Source organism: Chaetura pelagica, unplaced genomic scaffold, assembly GCF_000747805.2.
Source record: "Chaetura pelagica isolate M959 unplaced genomic scaffold, ChaPel_1.0 scaffold90, whole genome shotgun sequence".
NCBI classification, from domain to species: Eukaryota; Metazoa; Chordata; class Aves; order Apodiformes; family Apodidae; genus Chaetura; species Chaetura pelagica.
Window position 1 is genome coordinate 11,702,674 of NW_009953496.1, and position 25,585 is coordinate 11,728,258.

Sequence of the window (25,585 nt, forward strand, 5' to 3'; positions counted from 1 at the left end):
GCTCCCGAGGAGACAGACTGGTCCCCGCGCCCTCCTGAGCCGGTACCGGTGGCGCCGCTGGCTTTCGGCCGTCCGTGGCACCTGCCTGTCGCGCTGGGGTCTTTACAGGTGGCTGAGCACGGGCCAGGAGAGGGTCCCTGTCCTAAAACTTGCTGTTTCCAGGACTGGTGTGCGCTGTGGATGCAGGGGCTGGGGGAGGGGTTGTCGCCCTCATGGGCGCGCGCAGAGGTGGCTGGTGGGGCTCCTGCTGTGTCACCGGTTCCCGGTCCGCCTCTGGAGAGATCGTTGTCTGGCTCTGAGGTGGTGAGAAAACACCAGCAGCCTCAAAGAGATTCTTTGTTTCTTCCATTTAATAAATTAAAATAAAAACAAAACAAAACTCAAAACTATTTTGTGAGAAAAGGGCGTGAAACTGTTTCCGTGTGTTGCAAGTTTGAGTTGGTTATATCCAATTGTGAAACTCCTTGATGTTTATGGAGTCTTCTTCTGTGGGTTCCATGCCTGTGCTTTTGTCCCATAGGACAGATCTTTCCATCATATTAGTGCTTATGGCTAGAAGGAAGTGGGACTGCCTAACTTGGGAGTGTACCTCAGAGAAGAACACAAGTCTTGCCTTTAATAAAGTTTCTGCCAGTTCTGGGAAAATAGCTATGTAGCTGGATGGGTAGAGGGAACCTAATTTATTATTCTTTCCCACTATAAGGGTCTTTCTCAGCTATTATATGTTCTCTTTGGCAACAGCTGGCTTATAATTGTTGCCATTATAGCAGTAATAGGAGGTGCTGTGTTTCTTCTACAGTTCACTGAGCAATGTTTTCATTCTACAATGAAAGTAATAATATAAATATATACACGTGTGTGGTTTGGTGGGGTTTTTTTAGGCACCTTTACCAAAGTGCTTGTGGAAAGCAAAATATGAAGGTTCTTTGTAACAGGTTTGGGTGTCCTGGCTACCGAGTTATGTGCTGTGTAATCCTGACCATACCAATAGATCTCCTTAGTAAAGTGTGTAATTTTTTGTTTGTTTCCTCTTGTATAGGAGCTAGTATATAATATTCACCTGTACTAAATGTTGCATCTACTGAAGTCTGATAATACACTATAATTTTGTGATAGGCCAGAGATGGCTGTAACTCATATGCTGTACTATAACTCATACTATTAACTCATACTTTTTTCCTTAAACTCAGACTTAAATTTCTTTTGCAGAACAGAATATATATCCTGTATAAAATTCATAGCTTCTTTCAAGTAGGTAGTATATAATAAGTCTCCTAGAAGTTTTAGAAAGCTAGTCTGTGTATTTTCTGGGACCTCCGTGGGCCTGTGCCCCCCAGCTCCCCAAATCATACATCTCCTACGAAGCTTTCTTCTGCAAAATATGTAACAGGACTGTTTGTCTTGTGGGAGGATAAAGCAAAAGGACTAAGACAGCAGCTGTATTGAAAGGGAATTAAAGTTAATACTGATCATTTGGAGAAGGTGGGGAAATAAATTATGGTTTAAGGCTAAATTAGAGAAGGAGCGTAGAGATGGAGGGTCTATCTCTGATCTCTATTAACTGTCAGTGTGGCTTTAAAACAAATAGTATTTCTGTGCTTTCTGAAATAGGCTCTGATAGAGGCATTTGAACCTAAATCTGATCTGTTTTTTTCCAACTTGCATCTCCAGATCTAATGAAAAATGTTATTATTTTAAGCCTGGTTTCTTCTGTGTTGCTAGACAATAATGGCAAGCTTGATCATCACAATTGTGATGATTCCAGTATCAGAATTATTGTGACTGAAAGCATCTCTTCAGATGGTTTTTTCAGCCTGGTTTGAATAATTTTATTTCTTATATTTATTTCCAATCTTTATTTCAGCTCTATGACAAGCATATTCAAAACAGATTTGAAATTATGAAGTATTTTAAAAGAGGGAGGGATCCTCTTACTTCTGTTATGAATAATGACACACCAATAGTGTGTCACAAAACCATGTCATCTAGAAGCTACATGAGAGATTGCAGACTAGGAAGTTTGATGTGGCTCCAGCATTCAACAGGAGTATCTCTCTGGGCACTGCCAAAGAAAACATAGTTGTGGAGATATGCCTTTTATCTGATTTGATGTGGTGAGGTTTGGAAGAACATAAAGCTGATTCCTCCTGGAGTTCTTTTGTGAGCTGAAGAACCATTTCCCACAGGAACTATTGACTAACTAACTTCAAGTAATTTCTGTGCAATTTTTCTTCATTGTTCAGAATCTGTTTTGATGTATTACCATAAGTAATTAACAATTACATATTCCTCTTTTTTGAATTCAGTTTTCATCAATAAAAGGCTTAGTAGAGCAGGAAAGTCTTACTTGAAAGGATCACATCACTTGCAGGCCTGACACATAAGAATGGAAATTAAAGATACAGATCCTGAACCCTTATACAACCATGCATAGTTACTTAGCGTGTGTAACTGCTGTGCAAAAAATTTTACCAAGTAACAGTGAGAAACAGTTTTGTTTTTTTTTTTTTTTCTGGGGTAGAGGGGGGAAGCTAAACATCTAACAGCAAAACAAGATTAAAACCAGTGATTAATTACATTTTCTGCATGATTAGTTTGGGGTTTTTTTTCTTTTGTTTTGTTTTTTTGGTTTTTTTTTTGTTTGTTTGTTTTTTACCTGATTACTTTCCTCTTTTACTGGACAGCTGCAACTTTTTGCTGTTCATAATGATCAGATGACACCAAACATGGTTTTCTAAATGAGCGTTTGGTTTCTTCATTGTCTGTGAGCTATATGAATGTTTTGCAGGCATATGAAATGTGTGTGGATTTTAGGGTTTGTGATTTTTTTACAGAGGAATGGGTGATGAATGAAAATGCGAGATGCTGTTTGAATTGAGGCCTGAGTGATGTGGCTGTGAATCATTATGAGGAATACAGGACAACAGCAGTATCATAGAATATGCTGAGTTGGAAGGGACCCATAAGGATCATTGAGTCCAACTCCTATCCCTATGTAGGGCATGCCTGAAATCACACCATGTGCTTGAGATCACCATCCAAATGCTTCTTGAACTCAGGCAGGTTTGGTGCTGTGACCACTTCCCTGGGGAGCTTGTTCCAGTGCTCAACCACCCTCTGGGTAAAAAACCTTTTTCTGATGTGCAACCTAAATTTCCTGATTCAGCTTCCTGCCATTTCTCCAAGTCCTGTCACTGGTCACAGGAGTGAAGAGATCAGTACTTGCCCCATCTATTTCCCTTGTGAAGAATCTATAGACTGCAGTGAGGTCACCCCTCAGCCTCCTCCAAGCTGAATAATCCAAGTGTCCTTAGCCACTCCTCATAAAACATCCCATCCAGACCCTTCACCGTCCTCGTGGCTTTCCTTTGGACACTTTCCAATAGCTTAATGTCTTTTTTATATTGTGGTGCCCAAAACTGAGTGCAGTACTCAAGGTGAGGCTGCATCAGTGCAGAGTAGAGCCTCCCTTGACTGGCTGGCAATGCTATGCTTGATGCACCCCAGGACAAGGTTGGCCCTCCTGGCTGCTGGGGCACACCACTGGCTCATACTCAGTTTGCCATCAATCAGGACCCCCAGGTCCCTCTCCACTGCACTGCTCTCCAGCCACTCATTCCCTAGTCTGTATTTACCACCAGGGTTTCCCAGTCCCAGGTGCAGAATCCAGCACTTACCCTTGTTAAACATCGTCTGGTTGATGACTGCCCATCTCTCTAACCTGTCGAGCTCTCTGCAAGGCCTGCCTGCCCTCAAGGGAGTTGACAGCTCCTTCCAGTTTTGTATTATCAGCAAACTTGCTTAGAATTCCTTCAAATCTTGCATCCAAGTCATTGATGAAGATGTTGAACAGGACTGGGCCTAGGATGGAGCCCTGCAGGACCCCACTAGTGACAGGTTGCCAAGCCTGGTGTTACCCCATTCACTATCACTCTTTTGTGCTCAACCTGTGAGCCAGTTGTTCACCCATTGTCTGGTGCGCTTGTCCAGCTGTATGCTGGCCATTTTTTCTGAGAGAATACTATGAGAGACAGTATAAAAAATCTTTGCTGAAGTCCAGAAATACTACATCCACTGGCTTCCCTTTATCAAGTAGGTGGGTTGCCTTGTCATAAAAATAAATTAATTTTGACAAGCAGGACTTAATTGCAGAACATTCCCATGGTTATTGTTCTAAAAGGAGCCTTGGTAGATTTCACCAATATTCTGAGTTAGGAGAATGCAGTAAATTGGGTCCCAAAGGTGCTATTTTTTGTTAGTGAAATTATATGCTGCTTATTTGTCTAGTGTAGACTTGACCTGTATTTACTGTCTAATCTGTACTACACGGTATATTTACCCTGTATTGAATAGGCTTCATTTCCAATGTTTCAGAATTTTCCCCATCCTATTCTTTGAGAGTTTAAACAATGATGTTTTTTAGAAGCACTACTGAATATTTGGAAATACTGTATTTGCCTTATATTAGCTTGACTGGATGATGCTTGTATCCTTGGAAATGAGCTGTGTGACAGGTAGTTTCCAGGATAGGTACTTGGCTCATCTGCATTGTGAGTCCTGGTGGGACAGTCTACATCTTGCTTGTTTACAAGCATGCAGAATCTAGTCAGCATCATGGTGGCAGGGAGAAGGAACATTTCTTGTGCCAAAGAGTGGTAGTTATGGACTATGTGTTTGGCACTTGTAATACCACAGTACTGAGCAGAATTTCAGCATGCCAGACATGTTCATAGAATCACAGAATGGTTTGGGTTGGAAGGAACTTTAAAGATCATATAGATCCAACCCCCCTGCATGGGCAGGGACACCTCCCTCTAGGTCAGGTTGCTCAGACATCTCCAGCTGCACGTTGAGACGGGGTCTGGCTGACACAGGCTTAAAAAAAAAAAGTGCACTAGCGCTTTGTCAGAGTTTGTGTACTTTATTGTAGTCGTGTTGTATTTCTTGAATAAGCTGTACTTGGCCTGTGCTGTGTTGTCAGTTAGTTGTTAACAGGTTTTATGAATCTGAACAGAGGCTATTGATTTTTAGGACTTATTTGCTTGTTTGCAAGAGTAAGGTGAAACCTAATTTCCCCAAAGCCAAATGTGACTTCTTAGAATATGAATCTTAAAGCAGTGCAAAATACCAGCTGAAATAGATTGGTCACAGGTCTCATACAATGTGTGTACATGTATAATATCAGTATGTATTGAGAATAGCTCAATTGACCTACCTGTGAAGGAGTGAAAAGCAAGTATTGATTTATTAGAAGGGGGGAGAAAAGGGGACTTTTTAGGAAGGTGTGTGTCACTTGTGCAGTTCCCAGGGAAACACATGCTGCCTCTCAGGCTCAGCTGTCCTCCCTGATAGGGGAGTGGAGCAGGTGCGCAGCCTATAGCTCCTATTGGCAGGGGAGTTCTCTTACCTGGGAGTGCTCTTGTGGCCTAAACAGAATACAGAGAATAACTTTGATACAGATTTAGAAATGTCTTTGGAAGATTTATTTTGAAAATTGAATTGGTTAAAGAAACTGATAATGTCTTAGTGAAATTCCTAGTTTTTGTCTCAGTCTTCTTTCTTTTCTAAGATTAGTTGCCTGTGGATTTTAATCCTGTGGATTTTAAATCCTGTGGATTTTAATCAGGGCTGTGTGTGTATACTCTCAGTTTTCCTGTATGCCTCTCTCTTCAGGACCCTTCTTGAGTGCACCATTTCAGTTGGGTGAATTTATAGAACTTTATTCTAAAATACTGTTAGGTTTAAAGTTTTACTGGAGAAGGGAGTACTGTGATGAGGAAGGTGGATAAGTGTAAACTAATCTGTTAATTAATCCCCCAAAGATCTGCTTAATGGATGAAATGGATCGGGGAGAAACTCTTAGGACTCTCAAGCAATTAGCAGGATTTTGGTAATATGTACGGTACAGAGTAGTGACAATATGAAGATACAATCATGTGAACTTGAAGAAAATACTGAAAGATTATTTTAACATTAGGGTTCATGATAAATTAACAGTGTGAAAGAAGAGTTTCTAAAGATGATCATGCCATGCAAGGCCTTACGTGAGGGTTGCTTTTGTTGCTGTGGGGGTTTATAGAATTTGTCAGCCTTTGCAATAGGGTCAGTAGTGAGAATTCTTGTGCTATGGAAGACTTGGAGAAAGCAGTTGTCTGAGAGCACTGAAGGTCACCTGTGCACGTGTGCTGCTGACCTCTTCACTGATAGAGTCACTGGAATTTATTACTGACAATGATAGATGGTCTTCTACTGTGTTGAGTGAAACAAGGCTGTCCTACTTAAGTAAAGATCAAAGTGTACCTACTTGAAAATCAAAATTATACGAGAAGGCAAAAATAATATTAACCACATTACCAGCCTGGGGCTTCTCTGAGAAGGCCGGGAACTTGTATTTTGCCTCCAGAGTGAGACATAAGCAAAGCCAGCCCTTCAGCCCCTGCTCCTCCCAAAGAAGCAGTATACTATTTCTTGTTTTCAGCATAAGCAGATGGTCAAATAACTCTAAATTCAGATTTGGGAACTGCAAGCCAAATATTGTGTCCTTTACCATTTGTATTGCAAGTTTACTGCTTGTTAGTACAGATTGATTGTATGAATTTCAAATTATACATGTTGCAGAAATTCTGTTGATTGTATTTGTTGTTTGATTGATGTGCCCAAGAAAGTTGTGGGTGCCCCCTCCCTGGAAGTGTTCAAGGCCAGATTGGCAACTTTGAGCAACTTGGTCTTGTGGAAGGTGTCTCTGCCCATGCAGGGGGGTTGGAACTAGATGATCTTTAAGGTCCCTTCCCACCCAAATCATTCTATGATTAAATGTTATATATATATATATATTCAAATGTTGGGGTCAATGTATGTTTTGTTTGCTGTTATCAAACCAGTGCCATGCATCAGAAAGACAAAATAATGTATTGAATAAGTACTGAACTTATTTTTCTTTTGCCCACTAAACAGTAACAGTCTAATTAAAAAAGTAATTTTATATAATTGGCTGGTGTTTCAAGTGACATGGAGAGGGAAGGTTTCAGGGGAGCTGATGAACAATATGTAGAGATTCAGTGCATCACAGTTTCCTAACACACAATTTCAGCCAACCTTCTTTATCTTTTTGAGGTTTGTTATTGTGTTCATCTGGATCATCTCTTGCGGTTGTAAAAGTCCTGCAGGCTCTCTCCTATTTCTCTCTTGAAGGTTCTTATTATCCTGCAGGTGGTCTAAATTGTCAGGGTAAGGTAGAAAGTGATCTTCACACAACATCGCACAGGGCTTAGTGTAGACATTGACATGGTGCCACGTTGTCAGTCTTTCTGTATTCTGGCACAATGATTGCAGTTTCTTCTTCCTAACCTTTATAGTGCTGTTTGTCATGTTTGTATTCTAGGGTTTTTCACGCCCTTTGCACAGCGTAAATAAGTGTCTATTTTTGCAGTGGTTTTGCAGTTTAGTCTTTGTCCCTTTCCTATACATGTGATGTGTTTAAGGACCTGTTTCTAAGACAAGGGATCAACTAGCTTATGTGGTGTCAAAGCCTTGTCTTAATTCAGTGTGAGTCTGTTATTTTTTTGACCATAATTACTGTGTATGCAGTAGGATCTGTTAAGCATGTGTGCCTGATAGGAATAACTTTTGAGTGACTGTGTTATCCCTGATTGAATACATCTGTGGTATTTTTTTTTTTAGTAGGAATTTGATCAAGTCTGCTCAAGCCTTCCTTTGGTTCCTTACAGTTTGTGGCAGTTTTTTGTTTGGTGTTTTTTGTTTGGTTTTTTTTTATTGTGTGTTGGGGTCTTTTTTTTGGGTTGACTTATCTAATAGGTAGCTGCAATTGTTTCCCCATCATCATCACTGGGTTAAAAAGATTGGTCATGTTCCCTGTTACTTTTATATCTTGTCTCGTGGAAACAAGACTACCTAAACTTCTGGGAGCATCCTACTAACTTCCTTTTGAGTCAATACTTTTTTTGTGATTGTTTGTGTTTTTTGGTGTTTTTCTTCTCAGATTAGATTCAATAGATGAGATTGTTCAGGGCCCTTGTCCCCTGACTTTTTAATATTTTCATGGTTGATTAATTCCCCAACATAGATGACCATCGTGGTCCAGTGTTTTGACTGCCATTACTGTGATTTATTTTTTTTCCCAATGTCTACTCTGAATTTTACCGTGTTGCAACAGAGGTTCATTGTCTCTCATGTTGCTGGACACCTCAGATCTGTCGTCTCTGTATCCTTCCTTTAGATAGTTTAAACTAATCCACTGTTTGTTTCTGTGTTCTTAACTGTTTCTCTTTGCAGGTGAAACAAAGAAGTCCTCCATGTTTCACTTTAATGGTAGAGTTAGAATGAAAACGGACTGGGAAAGGGCAGTAAGTGCTGCTGCTGAAGGAGTTAAAGTAGTTTTGCTAAATAAATACTCTTTCATTTTGAGTTAGTGAAGGAAATTGAAGCCCAAAATGTCTAACCAAAGAAGTGATGCAGTCAGAGAATCAGTGTGGACGTCTGTGCAGCAGTGCACAGGCATGTTGCTTTGTCTCTAGTTAATCCCTCAATGCACATAATAAAGGGAAGACTTGTCTTCTTGTAATGGGGTAGGCAATGTTTGCTTTCTTGTTATAAATGCTCTAGTTACAGTTTCCATGGTTAGGAATAGTAGCAGAATAAAAAGTTTCCCATATAATTTTATTACCTACATATTTACATATTGGGAAGGGGTGTGAATTCTGAAATCTGAGATGTTCCTTCTGCAGTGGGAAATGCTAACACAGGATTTTGATCATGTATAAAACTACTAAATAATTTAAGTTTTTCTTTTCCAGTAAAACTTCCTATACTCAGCTTTAAGTGACTTATTACCACCCCCACCCCTCTTCTTGATCTCTGTTCCTCCAAAGTGATGGTGGTCTTCACTATGGGATTAGTGTTATTTTCTTTCTTCTGTGGTATAGTGTGTTCAAAGTTCATGCAGAATTTCTGGTTCTTCTACTAAAAGCATGGCAGCTGTACTGTCTTGGGAACAGATGATGCATTGTGAATGCTTCTTTAATTTTTATTTTTGCATGCATATGGCTATTTCTCTCTATGTATGTAATTTATGGCTCTCTGAAGTGCTTCAGGATGCAGTAAATGAAAATGCCTTTTTGTTATGTTTGCTTGTCCAGATTCTATTTCCCTTAGCCATATGGAACTTTAGTGTGACTATTACTGTAGGCTGTTCAGTTTTGTATTTCTATTTAAGTATGAATACATATCTTGGTTTAGAAAGTTTTCTGAAAAGAGTATTTGAGTTTTGCCTGTACTATAGCAGGCCACCATGTTTTGTTGTTGTTTGGTTCTTTGTTGTTTTGGTTTGGGTTTTTTTGGTAGGTTTTTTTTTGGCTTTTAAGTAAAAAGAAGTCTTTTGAATGTGGCATGTGGGACCTAGTATTTCTCATTAGCACGTTAAATGTATTGAAGTATTTGAGCATATGCAGTATTCCTTACACTGGTTCCCTCAGGTATTTTTCCCTTCCTTTCTGCATCAGCCCTAACTTTTCTAAAAATTGATTTTTTTCACCTTGAAAGATTTGTTGTGAGTCAGAGTGTCTGGCCTTATGAGGTACAGAGTACTAGTCAGGAGTGCCTTTGGAGCATGGTGATGCTCTTTCCTGCATCTCTGCAATAGTTGCTCAGCATCTGTTGTCATCCATAGGATATATTTTTTTCTGAAAACACAGGGATGAATTTATAATTGTTGCATTCTTTTGGTTTTCTGTTTTGTGATGGTGTGCAACACAAATAGAATAAATGAGAATTGGGGAAGCTACAAAGTATTACACAGAATAAATAAATGCAATTTGAAAAGCCTGTGACAAGTGATTTGTTCAGATTCCTTGGCAGACTTTTATGGCATTTAGAAGTATTTGGTGTTCGCTTTCCAAAGACAGGATTTCCTTTGTGTTAGCAGAGTGGAATTTTGGCTGTGCATTTATAAACTTTCTTCTAGACTGTTAAAATATTTTGTTAGAGCATCAATGACAATGAACTTGCCTTTTTATCACTACTGTTTTATAGAACTGTCTGATTCATTTCCTCATAGAGCTGTTGGTGAATATGAAATTTGGACATGTAACCAAAAAGGTTCTTTGTGGTTCATCATGTTTCAGTGTTTGTTGGTTAATTATTTTTTTCCCTAATCATAAGCTTTCTTTAAAAATTATTCAATTGTATATGTTGTGTTGTCTAGAAGCATCAGTTAAGTGGGGCCATGCTATGACTGTATGTGTAAGGGTGACTTAGCATCTTTCAGATGTGTGTTCTGAGTATTTTCTATGCATCACAGCCGTTTATACTTCAATATATTGGTTAGTAAACTCTTTTTGGGGCTATATGCAGTTTAGTGTTGTGTGCATGCTGACTTTTATTAAAAATAATAAGGTCTATTGGTCTAAATTAATCTATTCATTATACTAAGCTTTTTGCTAGCTGCAGTCATGAGGCAAGATGCTTTGTGAAAGATATTAATTGCAACTTGCTCTGACAGGTTACAGTACAAGATGACAAACTTAAGGCACTCTTGATGTTGACAGCACTCCAAATTAAAGTTATGCAGTTCAGCACAGGGGTTACTCAGTGTCCTCATCATCTGTTGACATAACTTGTGTTTCTCTAAAAGTAACTCAAAACAGACAAAATTAGACCTATCTTCCTGCAGGAGACAACTAAAGTCCATTGTATTGTTATTTCTATTATGAATCAGCTCTTTATTTATGAACACTTGCTGAGTTTGAACCTTGTATGCTACGGATGTTGTAGTCTTTTATGACAGAGAATAAAAAAATACTATGTTTCTTGTTGTGAAATGTGTTCAAATATGTATCTCAGGCCTTTGATTATTTTTTATTTCCCCTGAAAAAAAGGGGAAATAATTTAAAATACTTTAACAAAGGGATTGAGAAGCTGATTACATAAATGTTACCATGTGTTGACATTATTTTGGGGACTCTGTGTATAACATGATGGATTTTTTTGAAAGCAGAATGATACGATCTACTCAAAAAGCTTTCAAGGGGGTAAAGCCCCGCCTTTATTTCTTTATTTTAGTGAAGATCCTGGCAATCTCCTGCTCTGTTTGACTTAGAGAAGAAACAGAAGCTTACTTGATTGAAAGTGATACATAGCTGTGGGCTTATTTCTAGTGTTTTCTTCAAAAATAATTAAAAGTAGATCTGAAATAAAAAGGAGCTCTTGCCAATGAGCTGCAAATACAAACTCTGTTCGAGACAAAAAAAAAAAAAAAAGCTGTTCTGCAATCATATTGGTGAGCTTTTGTGGTTTTTGTCAATCGGAAACACTGGTTAGGCTTGTTGGTAAGTGCTGCGTAAATAGGAGATTACAAACAAACCAGTATGAATTCACACTGATCTCTGATCTGCATATGAGTAGGTTGGGAACACAAACTACTTACTGAATCATGTTCTCTAGTGCTTTTTTTTTCCTTAAAAAATATTACACTACTAGCCTATATTTAACTCATTGCATTTATTTAACTTTTAATGCACAGTCGTAAGCAAAATATTACACTGTCTGAATCAATAATTTCAAATGCATGATAAGGAGTATTCATTCTGTGGGAGTTCAGAGCTTATTCTGAAAAATGAATTGGTTCTTGTTGTTACTGCCAGACAAGGGCTTGGATTGTTTTGCTTTATTTAAGAAAAATCAAATATCTTCAATTTGCTATTCTAAAACTAGATTGTCCTAAATTTATTGTATTGATAGAGTCATAAAATGGTTTAGGTTGGAAGGGGCCTTAAAGATCATCTAATTCAACCTGCCTTGGGTTGAGGGGACACCAGGTTGCTCAAAACCCCATCCAGCCTGGCATTGAACACTTCCAGGGATGGGGCAACCTCTTCCAGTGTCTCACCACCCTCGTAATGAAGAATTTCCTTCTAATGTCTAACCTTAATCCACCCTCCTCCAATTTAAACCCATGACTCCATGCTCTTGTAAAATGTCCCTCCACAGCTTTCCTGTAGGCCCCCTTCAGGTACTAGAAGGTCACTCTAAAGTCTCCCCAAAGCCTTCTCTTCTCTGGGCTGAACAACCCCAACTTTCTTAGCCTGTCCTCTTCATGGCCCTCCTCTGGATTCTCTCCAGCAGTTCCATGTCCTTCTTGTGTTGGGGGCTCCAGAACTGGACACAGGACTGCAGGTGGGGTCATGAGAGCAGAGTAGAGGGGAACAATCTCCTTGCTGGCCATGCTTCTTTTGATACAGCCCAGAACACGGTTGGCTTTGTGGGCTGCACATTGCCGGCTCATGTTGAGCTTGTCATCAACCAACACACCCAAATTCTTCTCCTCAGGGCTGTTTTCAAACAGAACTATAGTGAAGCTAAATGTTCCTGAATCCAGAAAGTAACTATTAGCTGCCTGCATGGTGGGATGGCAGTAAGAAGGGCCACTCAGCAGTTACCTGAAACTTTCTGAAGTATTTGACTGCAATACAGGCTTTAGTGTCTGAAGAGATTTGAACTATTTCATGCAAAAAAGAATGTGAATTGTGATGTTTTGTGTTTCTGTTTTGAGAAAAAAATAATACTGAACAATGTTATTAAGATGTCATTGCATAGGGAAGTAGTGTATATTCCTCACAGTTTACTTATGGTTGCTAAAAGTGCTTTTGAGTGTTAGTTTACTTCCCGTTTACTGAAAACTAGCTAAGAGTCTCTACAAATGACTAGTGCAAAGTAGCAATTGTGGGTTTGGTTCAAGCTATGCTTTATTTCTTAATGTCTCCTCCCATGGCCCTTAACTGTTTTATTTTGCTTCATCCAAGGTTGTAGTTGGTGCAAGTTGAAGAAGCAAGGCAGGGAGTCTAGTGTTCTCATTAACAATTATAAGATCATGACAAGATGTTGGTAGGTAAAGAATGAATTATTTCTCCTGTCATTCAGATAATTCTTACCTCTAATGGCCTGGAGTGGAAAAGAAGGGTTTAGTTTTTAAACTTTCTACTAAACTTGGTGGTTAACAGTGAGAAAAAAAATCACTTTTATGCAGATGTCTTCAGTCTGAATGGTTTGAAAACTGCAAGAACAGTCTCATTCTTGGATATTGTAGCTAACTTACTTAAGAATTGTCCGTTGTTTCATGGAGTTTTTTTTTTCAATTGATTAAGAAGAATTAGTTTTGAAGAACTGCTATAATATTGAATAGTATGCTGTAATGAAGGCCAGATAGCGTATTTAGCACTCGTATGTTCCACACACCTCCCGATTCTAAGAAGCTGTACAAAATTGTTAACCAAAATAGACACAAAGGGCAGGAAGATTGTAAGAATTTAATGCTTACTGATAATTGATTCATAAGCTTCAAGATTTTTGCTGAAATTAATGGATTGTACTAATTGGACTTTCCTGGTTTTCTTCTTCCCTAGGCACGAGCTTTAACCCCTCAGACAGCAGAAACAGATGCAATAAGATTTTTGGTTGGAACACAGTCTCTTAGATATGATAATCAGGTAATTTTTCTGTCAAATGTCAGTTGTAATTTTTTTCCTTTTTTTTAAAACATTGTTCTAATAGCATTCCTCCTCCTTTCCTTCCTTGTTGAACTTGTACACTAAGTGATAGCCCAGTTGAAGACTTCTGAGAGTAAAATGTAAAGATATTGATAACACATGTGGGAGAATGAAAGCTGTATTTTCTGAAAATTCAATTAGTCGTCTACATTGTGTGACTAAATCAGATTGGTTTAGTAAAGGAACTGCCATATTTTTGTTAAAATCTATACATTCTGTGGAGCTATCTCTAAACTACAGAAAAGATGCAAAGTAAAACAAGTGTCTTAAGCCTTGATTGCTACAAGTGGGACTTCTGGTACCTGTGTGGTTCTGTGAAGCTTCATAAACTGTATTTCTCATTAGTAATTATTGGCAATCAGCCATGTCCTTTTTGATAGTAAGTTTAACAGTCATTTAAACTAAAATACCTTTCGTGGCTCAGTTTCTATTGGCTGTTTCTTCTGAGGTTAAGGGTACAATGCTTCCAGTTGTACAGCAATTTGAATTTTTGTGAATAAATGTCACTGAAAAAAGTATACCGAGGCCAGGAGAATTAGGAAACTGTATTGCATGCAAGTGGCAAGGCTTTGGTAGTAGCAGGGCTCCTGCAGTGGTGGCCTCTGTGAGAAGTGGCCAGGGATCATCCATGCCAGACATGGCTGTTTCCAGTGAACCCGCCACAGGACAGAGCTGAGGCAGTCAGCCTGGTAGCACCTCTTTGAGAACATTTAAGAAAGGGGAGAAAATGCTGAATGGAAAGAGGAGGAGGGAACAAAGAAAGAAACAGTGAAGGAAAAGACAGAGGTAAGGCTAAGGTCAGGAGGAATAGAGGTGATCCATGGTGGAGCAGGTATCTACTGCAGCCTGTGGAGCACCTGTGCCAGAGCAGGTGGATGTTCCTGAAAGGAGCCATGGCCCATGTAGACCCTGTGCTGGACCAAAGGAAAAGAGTAAGGTGGACAGAGTGTGAGAGAGAAAATACTATGTACTGACCATAACCACCACTTCCCAGTACCCCACTGCACTGCTTGGAAGGAGTTAGAGGAGCCTAGAGTGAAGTTAAGCTTGGGAAATGGGGGAAGGACGGTGCTGGTTTAAGATCAGTCTGTTTTGCCCACAATGGTAATTGGTAAGCAATCTCCCTGTCTTTAATTTGGCCCATGATCTTTCTCATTCCTTTTCTTCCTGTTTTCTCCTCTCCTGCTTGGGGGGGGGATCAAGTGGCTGGGAGGGAGTATGGCTGTTAGCCAAGGCTAACACCTGTCATAGAAGCCACCAGAATGGATACAGTCATCAACTTCTCTGAAACTGGTCTGTAACGGACTACACAAATGAACGGAACAATAGCTCTGGGAGATGTGAGATGTCAGTTCCAAGCAACGTTTTGAGTTTGTTACTCAATCATGCTGGATGAGGCTCAAGGGAAAAAATATTGAAAGGTGTAAGGGGGATTCCATTTCTTTACATTTCAGGTACCAGTTATGAGACCAGTCACTAAAGAAGTGGCAGACAAACTTAATTAAAAACAAATATACGCAATTATATTTTTGATTGTGCTGTCTCAGATGTTCTTTAGACATTTGGTTATAATGTGGTTTTCTGCTGTGGTTTTTAGGTGTTGAGTTTTTGTTTGTTTTGTTTGTTTGTTTTACTTCTTGGTTCAACTAACTAAATAAAATGCAAAATTGTTGGAGTTGGAGAATGATTCTCATTTATCAGTTCATATTCCATCACATCTTCAATATTTTAGATGTTCTGATTTAGGTAATCTGATTTGATTTATACTTTTTATTTTAGAAATATTTGCACATATTTCAACTTTATTGAGTATGCTTTTATTTTTCCAATGAATAACATTAATAATAGAAATGCAGGACATTTCCTGGGGTATTAACAAATGTTTGGGGGTTATTTGCCTTCAGCTGTGCCTCAAGTCATCAGCGTCTCTCAGCTAGTTGCTAATCCCCAAGAAGCGCTCTGGGCCTCAAGTCATTATTGCTTAATTCAGCAGTAGGTTCTCTAGATTTGCTTAAACGTTTTTAGTTACCTAACCTAATTTGTTATTTGTTTTTCAACCTCTAGTGCTTGACCAAGTACTGCACAGTGATAGGTTTCTTACGCAGTGCTGTCATGTTCAGAACATGTCTTCTGGTTATGGCCAGGTGTACTGCAAATGCTGCAGGAAGAGCAGTAGTTGTACAGCTAGCATGGTAGCTTCTGCCTAATTTGGGTTTGTTGCTGTAGGAGGCAATTTAGGCATTCATAGGAGATCTGGTGAAAATATTTTGCAATTAAGACTGATATGTCAAAGCAAAGGAAAATATTTAAGATTTTTATGTTCTGTCAATATTTGAGATTAACAGTGTGTAGCACTTGGCCTTTGTTCCTCATAATTTACTGTAAATTATTTAATAGTTTCTTTTTGATGCAAGATCTGTGTTCTCCACAGTGTACTTCTAGAACTTTTGTTCTCAGTACCTTCACTGTTGCTAAACTGTGGGGTTTTGTACTGTTCTTAGTTTGCTTTTTCTGGATGCTTTGGAAGCACATAACGGAAGTAAACGTTGCTTATTCATTCTGATCTCTCTCATTCTCAGAACTCTTAAGTTATTTTCAGTCTTACCTTTCAGAACTCAAAATACATATTTTAATGAGTTACCTAATGCATATAGTCACAAAGCAGGGCATTGGTCAAACTTAAACAGTTCCCAGTCTCTGCTGCCCATGAGTGCCTGATGAAGAAAATCAATTATGGAGATTGCCTAATTGAAGAAAAATATATTTTGCATTGAAATTGATTAGTTTTAGTCCCTTCCTTAGTAATTTCCTTAGAAATTAGTAATTCCTCCAGATTTTGAGAACTAAATGGTTGTTTGTTCTAATTCAAATCTTACTATGTTTTCCTCAGTACTTAGACTTGTGTTCAATGGGAATTTTTCCTAGTGTAATGAGTGCAGATTAGTAACTCCTTTGTGTAGTTACTGGTAATAAAATCAGTCACTTGTAGAAGGTTTTTTCCACAAGGGTCGTGTTCTGCAAGAGCAGTGATTACATGTCTCGTTAACCATTACACTACAGTCATATTGAGAAAGTTCTCTGTGTGGACTTAGCTTCCTTATACTGACTGTTTTCTATATCCTCATCTTTGGAGTCCATATTCTGCACACTAATCCATGGTAAAGCTAATTTCTGCAATTCATCAAGAAAAGTTAGAAAGATCAGGTTTCAGGAACTGAAGGATAACATTTCACAGCAGTGAAATTTGTCCTGTCAGTTATTTTATTTCTTTCTGCAAATATTTTTCTTCATGGCATCACACTGATGCAGTATTTTGTTCTAGTAGAATCATCATCATCATCATCAAATGGTTTGGATTGGAAGGGACCTTGAAGATCTAGTTCCAACCCCTCTGCATGGGCAGGGACATGTCCCACTAGACCAGGTTGCTTAAAGCTCCATAGTACATTTTCTATGGAAATCCTTTTGTCTTTAGTATTCAGTGAAGACACTACTCCATATGATAAATATACTTTATAAGGTATTCAAAGCAACATGATTAACATGATCATTAGGAGAAAACATTGGAGGAACTTCTGCAGTTCTTTCTCTTCATTGTTCACCCAACTTAGCCAATGAATTTTTAATGACACTACAGTTCTGTAAAACTTGTGGGCTTTACACAGTTTATTAGTTCACTGTTGAGTTGACTGGAATTAGTCCCATGAGTGAAGTTACTTTTGTATGTTGTGTCAGGCTCTTAATTTCTTCCATTTGTGAGGCAACTATATAAAAACAACTAACTAAAAATAGAAAGAAAAATGAGAGCAACACAGTCCTATTTAAAAAAACACACATCAAAAAGCAAACAAAAAACCTCTGCAACAACCAAAAATCAAAATTACAAAAAGTGAAGCTAGCTGTATGTCTTTTAAGCATTTTATCTAGATATTTAAACATTATTGCTTTTCTTTGTCTCTCAGTTCAACATTTTATTTTTCCATATAGTAAAAAAAGTATTGTGGATTTATATCTTAGTGCAGATAGTGGGATTACTGAAGTGAACTCTCTAAAAGTTTCTTATGAGTTTACAGTATTTGTTTCAAATTAGGTTTTTTCCCTCTTTCCCCTTGTTTCTTAGTAGGATGTTTGAATTCAATGACTTGGATACAGAATTGATGCAGACATTTAGACTAAGGATTGCAATGTTCTTATTTCTGTTTATTGCTATAAGAAACGTTCAATTGCAATACGAGTGGGTTATTTACTATTAGCCATAAAATGAAAAATCACCTTCAAGCTCTAAGGTGCAAAATTGAGAAGAATAAACATGGTATTCTCTCAAAATAGGGAAATTGCTTGTGTTCTTCTAGAAAAGTGCATCCTGCATGAAGTCAATGATACACTAAATTGTTATACTAACAATTAATTAAAGAAGATATTGGTTATAAAATTCACATTAAATTGTTCTGTGCAGTCATTGTTTATAATTAAGACCCACAGGAAAACATTTGAAACCCTAATGTTCTCTTTTATTGTATTTGCAGATTCACATCATAGATTTTGATGATGAAAATAACATTATAAACAAAAACGTTCTCCTTCATCAAGTGGGTGAAATTTGGCACATTAGTACCAGTCCTGCAGATAAAGGTGTACTAGCAACCTGCTACAATAAAAGTAAGTCTTTTCTAACCATGTTAAACTTATTTAAGTGTTACTAATATTTTTGAATGTGTAAAGATTGGACATCTAGTGTTGTGGTTTAACCCCAGCTGGTAACAAAGCACCACACAGCCATTCGCTCACTCCCCCTCCAATGAGCTGGGAGAGACAATCAGATTAAAAGTGAGAAAGTTCTTGGTTTGAGATAAAGACAGTTTGCTAGGTAAAGCAAAAGCTGCACATGCAAGCAAAGCAAAACAACTTCTCATTGGCAGGCAAGTGTTTGGCAGTCTCTCAGAAAGCAGGGCTCCATCATGTGGAGTTACTTGGGAAGATGAACAGCATTGCTCTGAATGTCCCCCTCCATCCATCTTCCTCCAGCTTTTATTGCCAAGTATGATGTCATATTGTCTGGAGTATTCCTTTGGTCAGTTGGGGTCAGCTGTCTTGGCTGTGTCCTCTTCCAACTTCTTGTGTACCCCCAGCCTACTTGCTGGTGGAGTGGTGTGAGGAGCAGAAAAGCCTTGACTCTGCATAAGCTCTGCTCAGCCATAACGATAACATCTCTGCATTGTCAACACTTTTCAACTCAAATCCAAAACATCACCCCCTACTAGCCATAATGAAAAATATTAACTCTATTCCAGCCAAAATCAGCACATCTACCTATGTGTAAACACTTTAAATCAGAGTTATCAACACAGGTATTTTTTTTTAAAAAATAGCTGCACCTTTACCTATTCCTCATTTGTCTCATGTACTTTTATCATCTTGGTTAGAAGTCTTCTTATGCATTAATGTCAAGGAAAGAAGCAAAATTCAAGTATTGCTTGCCTGATTAATGCAAAACCTGGCAAATAAAATATATTCCTGTTATTTTAAGCTTAATTTGTTTTATTGTTTTACATGTTTGCTTTTAAAAGTGGAAGTAAATGTCTTTCAGAACAGCATCATGCCAGCATCACGGTCTCTTTAAAATTGCAGGTGAAGTTTCTATATAATGTTATGCATCATATGCTTAATACAGATATGCCCAAAGGGAACTATAAATTCTTATCTAAATAACTCATCAGAAACAGCAGGACTGCTCTTTGTGTAACCTAACACTAAGTGCACAACTGTTGAGATGAAGGATTTTTGTGCATTTCCTCTGGGAGGCAGGTGTAAAGATTCTCTGTCATGATACTTGAAAAATCTACTTTTTCTCTCTGACAAGCAAGAAATCTGTGCTGTCGGTTGGAATAAATATAGTTTATTCTAGTAAATATTAGTCCATTCTTTCATGGAAATACAGTTGAAGAATAAGGTTGAGACTCTTGGACTTGGTACATCTCTGGGCAAACATAGAGATGTAAATCCGGGTGGCTTAACCTTGTAGCTAGGTTAGAGAGAATGTTCCAGGATTGCTTGGTTTTCCTAGTTCTTTTGGATTTAAGTAAACATGCTAACATTTTGTTTTCTTTCTCAAATAATCTGTGAATCTTTTAAAGACAATTATAGAAGAGCATATAGTAAAGAGCATTTTTTATTTTCTAAACTGAAAATTATTATGGGTGTTTTGACTGTGACAAAGTACTGAAATGGTATTGGCCTGTTTTGTGATTATTTCTTACTCTCTGGTTGACTTGCTGGATATAACTTCCTCAGCTTGCCAGTGATCCGTGGAGAAAATGAGAAAGCAGTAATTGGGCCTGAAATTCTAGTAATCTTAATAATTTTCTGGCTAGTTTCAGAGGGGAATCAGAGAAAGTGGTCTGAAGGCTCCTGTAAATAAAACCAAAACAAGTTTCTAAGTTTCTTTCTCTAGCCGTTCTGAGCTGATTACTTTTTATTTTCTTAAAGAAAATTGTGCTGCATGGAATAACGTGAAACATTTTAAATAATTTACCTCTTTTTTCCCTGTATGACTGAACAGGAAGGTGATATGAGGTAGCTTATCAAGTCCAGTATTTCATGTATGTAATGTAACATTTAATGTTAACCGGCCTTAGTTTATTTAGTTTGTATTTGTTTCTAAGATCAAGTATTGTTCTAGAAAGCATGGTGAAAAGGAATAATTTTATACTTTCTCAAAAAGGCCTATATTAGAATTTTATGTTCCTTATAGGATATTACAGCAATACCTTATAGCAGTTCACCTTCTGAAAATCCTCTTTGGGTGAGAGTTTACTGAGGTTGCTAGAACTGAACTTCAATCTGAAAACACTAAACTTCTGTTAAGATTGCCTATTTCCATGATTGGACCTGTTAATTCATATGCATGCCTTCTACTCTAGCTTCTTTGTGTTCTGGATCTAGTTTGCCTGGTTTTTGAACACTAAGCTTTCTTGTTTGTACTTCATGCATCTTCATATAGAATCATCAGCCATAAAATTTCTGTAGAAGACAAGATCTGATTCTAAAGTTATTAGTGGTGACTGTAAATAGTATTGAATAGCAAGCACACAACGTGGAGTTCTAATAATAAGGAATACTGAGTTTAGCAGACAAGTAGAAGTGCAGCCAGATTAAGCAGTCAAAACCTTTAAAATGTATTTTATGCTTTTATGTATTACATTTGTCTTGATATTTTAAAAATACTCTTGACTTTTTTCTTTATTGAAGTACCAATCACATGAGATAATGCTACCAGAAGAAGTCATAAGCATTGTGACCATCTCTTGTCACTGAGCCCAGTATTTCTGGTGAATCTTGGCTGTTGAAACTGGGCAACTGAAGAAATGCACTTTGTGTCCGTTATTATTAGCTATCTTGAATAAGTGATGAAATATGGCATTGAAGAAAAGTGAAATAATTTTACATTTCATAGGTTATTAAAGTAAGCTTTCTGTGTGTGTGTTTCAGAAAGATGCTGATACAATCATGTTTGGAAGTTTTTACTGTTTTGATTGAAAGGGGCCTTGAATCAATGTGACGGGACTCTGTCAAAAATTGAAAGATTCACTTTGATGGTAAAGCTCCTGTATTTGGGTTTGGTTTTTGGTTTTGTATTTTGTGTTGTTTGGGTTTTTTTTTTTCTTTGAAGAAGGCATTCTAGCTACTTCTAAGTGTGATGGTGTGTGATTTGACAGATCTGAAACTTTTTTCATGTATGTGAATGTGTCCTCAACAACAACAAAAAAGCATAAGGAGGTAGAACTTCAAATATAGTTTATTGGTACACCAGCTGAAGAGCTAAGTCATGTGAAAAGGTGTAACATAATAGCTGGCTTTCCATGTCAGTGAAAATTAACTCCCTGGTTGTTCACTATATTATTTTTTTAAGTGCTGACTTCTGATAAATTCAGGGTTTTTTTCCTCATAAATGGCTAAACTTGCAAGTGACCACAATTCAGTCACCATTTTGAAATGAGCTTTTATTTTTAAGAAACTCTATGGAAGATCTATCACAAATGTGAATACAGCATATTTCAACAATTGGAGACAGATTCTCGACTCTTATTTTTGGCAGACAAGTCAACTAATAGTTAGTGCCCTTTTACATAAAGCCTGTTGGAATATTTTCTATTTGCATGCATGTTGATTCTGCAATCTTTTTAAATTTTTGCTCTTTCAAGGCAACTAACTTCCCTAAAAAGTAAAATAAGTGGGCTTAGAATGCTTTTCTGTTCTGAAGAAATCAGAGAAACTTAAATCCTTGCCAGATATGCAGTTTGAGAAATATATTCTCTAAACGATAAATAGACTTCATTTGAATGCTGCTCTATATTATGTTAAAGATATTTTACCAGGGCACTGCTATACAAGTTGAATTTAAAAAGGAAAAAAACACCTTCCTTTATCTCAAGTCAAAACCCAAGAAAATTTACTTTCCTGTTTATATTACTATTTACTACTTTGATTTCTAATTTTTGATGTTGCATCAATAATAAAGCCTTGTATCTTTTCTTTCTGAATGGTAGTGCTGACTAGAATAATTCTGGTTTCAGTAGCATTAGAACAAATACAATTTTAGATATTAATCAGTATTTCTATTTTCTAGGCCATTTTGTCTTAATATAAAGACAAAACTTTGCAACTCTCTCTCCATTCCTCCCCATGCACACACATTAAAAATACTGATTTAGAAACACTGCATAATTGCAGTGGGAAAACTTATTCTATTCACTTCCTGTCTCAATTATAATGATCCTCCCACCAATTATAGATATATCACTTAGGGGTTTTTGTACTATTACTACTGATGTTACAGGAAGATTATTGCCAAGTGGTAAGCTAACTAGTTATGTGTAACTTTACCTAACTTTCAGCAAAGATCAGATACTTACTATGCTGGAGGCATAGTATTCTCCCATACTACACATTTCTAACGTACTCAGTGAAATTGGATGCTAGAAATGTATTAAGACAATTCCTGTGTAACTCATGTTGCTAATAAATGAGATACGTATTTGGCAGATCTCCTAATTGATCTCTTGAAAAAAGACATGGTTTTTCTGTTTTTTTGTCATTTGCCACCTTTGACATTAAAAATAGTTTGTCTTCTATACAAATGGTAGCCTGGATGTGGCCAAAGCATGATAAAACATTAAAGCTGATTTTGTAATGGTAACATTTTGTAAGCTTAATTATGCACATCTATTTTAATAAATAAATATGATTTCTTAGGGTTTTTTAAAAAAACTTAATGATAGTGGAGAGGGAAATACCAGTATAATAACCTGTGAACCTAGTGGCTTTCCTTTGTTTTAGAAATGTAATTGGATCCTCCATATCCACGATTTAAAGTAAACCAATAAAAATCCCTAGCACATGAGCTACTCATTTTAGACAGTCATTACACTGAGAGGTAACTTTTTTACAAATGGGTTTGGCAGCTACAGGGTACTGTGAGAACTGTTAGAATTAGAAATGCTGTTTTTTATCCCAGATTCCCTAACTGAAGGGAGAAGAGTACATAAATATGTGAAAGATGCTGTAACTGTAAGAGAGGAGAAAAAGCAAAAAGGATTAAAAGATTAATATATTGGGGATGGGTCAAGAAGGCTATGGAAAATTAATGCATGAGCTACCTAGATGAATTTGTGCATTGTTAGTCAGTTTTGTGTCGTATTGATGCATAATTTTTCCTATTGTGGCAAGTCAACTGAATGAACTGAGAAAACTGAAACTGTTCTATGAATTAATAGGGAGTGTTGGTTTTTTTCTTGAACAAGATAAGATTGCTACTGACAGCTTTAAAGTAGGTAAGAATTAAGGGGAAAGATGATTTTGGTAGTCTTCTAGCTTAAAAGCTAAAAGGATGGATTGAAGAGAGATACAATGTCCAGATAGTTTTTGACAATAATAAGGATGGCAATAAGCTGGAGTTCTACAGTTGGGTATTAACTTGTTAGTGCTTATTCTCTGAAAAGTTACACAGGCTCAAACCAAGACACTTCTTTTTCCCTGGTATTTAATAATATCTTAAAATTATGCAGTTAAACAGAAACCACCTTCACAGTGGCCCAGATATAAAAAGGAGAATGCTGTATTGAATGGAAGATCTCTGTCAGAATAATTCTAGGAACTTTACACCTTCCTTCTTTTCTGCTGTTTTGATTAGCTGTAGTCAATAAACTATTAATTTTTTACTTTCTTTAAAATGTGACAGGAGTGATACTTAAAAATGTGAGTAAGAAAGGTGGCAAAAGTAATTAAGAAAATTATAGCATATTGGTAGAACTGCACTTTTAAATGTCAGAAAAGAATAATGGTAGGGTCAAGGTCAAGAATTGACCCTCCAAATAATTATCTAAACCAATGAGAATAATGGTACACTGAATATAATAATAAGTTTAAAAATAAAGTAAAATTAATCTTCAAATGTGCAAGAAATCGGTAGCCATCCAAGAGCTCTGTTCACCTGGTAAGGGGAAAGTAATTTCACATGCGTATCACTGAAGTTTGAAAGAAGCCTTGCTTCACTATCTAAAAGCGCATCCCAGCCTGCACAAGGAGAAATGTTTCATTGTGATTAGGTGAAATGCTACAACCCTGTAGATCATGCTAGAGTGGATTCACCTGGGAACCAGAACAATGAAAATCTGACAAACCCCTAGACCCTGCTGCAATAGGGTCCATATATTATCACAGTATTGACTTTTTTCACACTACAGGAAGGGAAATGAAAAAGCCATTTGAATGGACTTGCAAGGCAGGGAGAAATGCCAACACACTGGAGTGGGTCTAATATAATTTTTGTAGGTGATGGAAGCCTCAGATATAGGGTTGGCTGAAAAAAAGTGTTATCCTAAGGAATACTTGGAAATATTTTGATTCCTGAATGATGCCCTCTTTGTCAGTCCAGTTTAAAATATACTGTCATAGTGTCTTTGAAAAAATTACCAATTAGGTGGATGTGCAGGAGTGAGTACAGGCTCTCTGGTTTTTGAGTGTGTGTTGTGTTTTATATAAAGCTTTAATATGCTCTCGTTTTTATACTCTCACCTAACATTTTAGGATACTGTTAAAATGAAGGCAGAATACTTCTTAAGGATTTAAAAAGTGCTGTAGATATTAAATTTCAGTTTGTTCTCATTTGGGCCAGGACAGAACCAATTTTATTGGTTTAACTAGCTCTGCTAGCTTAATCAAGTGGCATCCAGTAATTTCCTCAAGGTTGACATCTGTAACCCGCAACCTGTGCAACAGACTGACAAATTTCATTCCATCTTTTCTACCCTGAGAGACTGCTATGATAGTTGGAAAACTGCAATCGTGAACTAAATTAACTCCATGAACTTTTGTGTACAAAGATGGACCACTGATGTGTATATATATATTTGAGGACAATAAGCAGTAGTGATCTGAGCATGCTGCAAGTGGTATGGAATAAGGGGTGGAATGTCCTGGTTTGGGCTAGGACAGAACCAGTTTCCTTTGTAATAATTTTACTTTTCAGTTAAGTCTCTTCTAAGTAACTGCACTTTCTGAAATTAGCAGCATGTTTTCCAGACAGTACCTGCTTCTAGTACAGATAAAGCTTGACGTTCATAGTTATTGTAGAGGTAATGATACGAGTGGTATGCAGAAAGGCTCTTGCCTATAGAAACCAATGCTATCGCTTGGTTCTTTTACATTTCTTGTGCACCAGAAGCAAAAGGGGTCACACCTGTGATCCTCCCGTGGGAAGGAGCAGACCAGACAGGTGACTCAAAACTGACTAAACACAGTGTTCCATCCCATACACCTCATACTCTGTAAGGCTGAAGAATCATGAAGGCCAAGCTCTGTCTGTGGCCAGCACCCTCAAGGACTCTGTCCATTTTTCTGTCTTTGATCCTTATTGTGCATTCCTGAATTAAGAACAAAACAACCCTTACGTGCTAGATAGGATGAGACCTGCTGGCTGTAAGAATCTTAACATTGAATAATAATATTTTGATATCAGCCAGCTGGCC

General features: G+C 37.5%; 1 protein-coding gene across 1 annotated transcript in view; it reads left to right on the top strand.

Annotated features, from left to right (window-relative positions):
- Positions 1 to 12,891: 12,891 nt before the first annotated feature.
- Positions 12,892 to 25,585, top strand: part of TSSC1 (tumor suppressing subtransferable candidate 1) — a 63,902-nt gene continuing 51,208 nt past the window's right edge. Inside the window, exons 1-3 of the mRNA XM_009999247.1 lie at positions 12,892 to 12,897; positions 13,416 to 13,499; positions 18,086 to 18,218. Of these exons, the coding sequence (XP_009997549.1) occupies positions 12,892 to 12,897; positions 13,416 to 13,499; positions 18,086 to 18,218 (223 nt within the window). The remainder of the gene's footprint in view (positions 12,898 to 13,415; positions 13,500 to 18,085; positions 18,219 to 25,585) is intronic.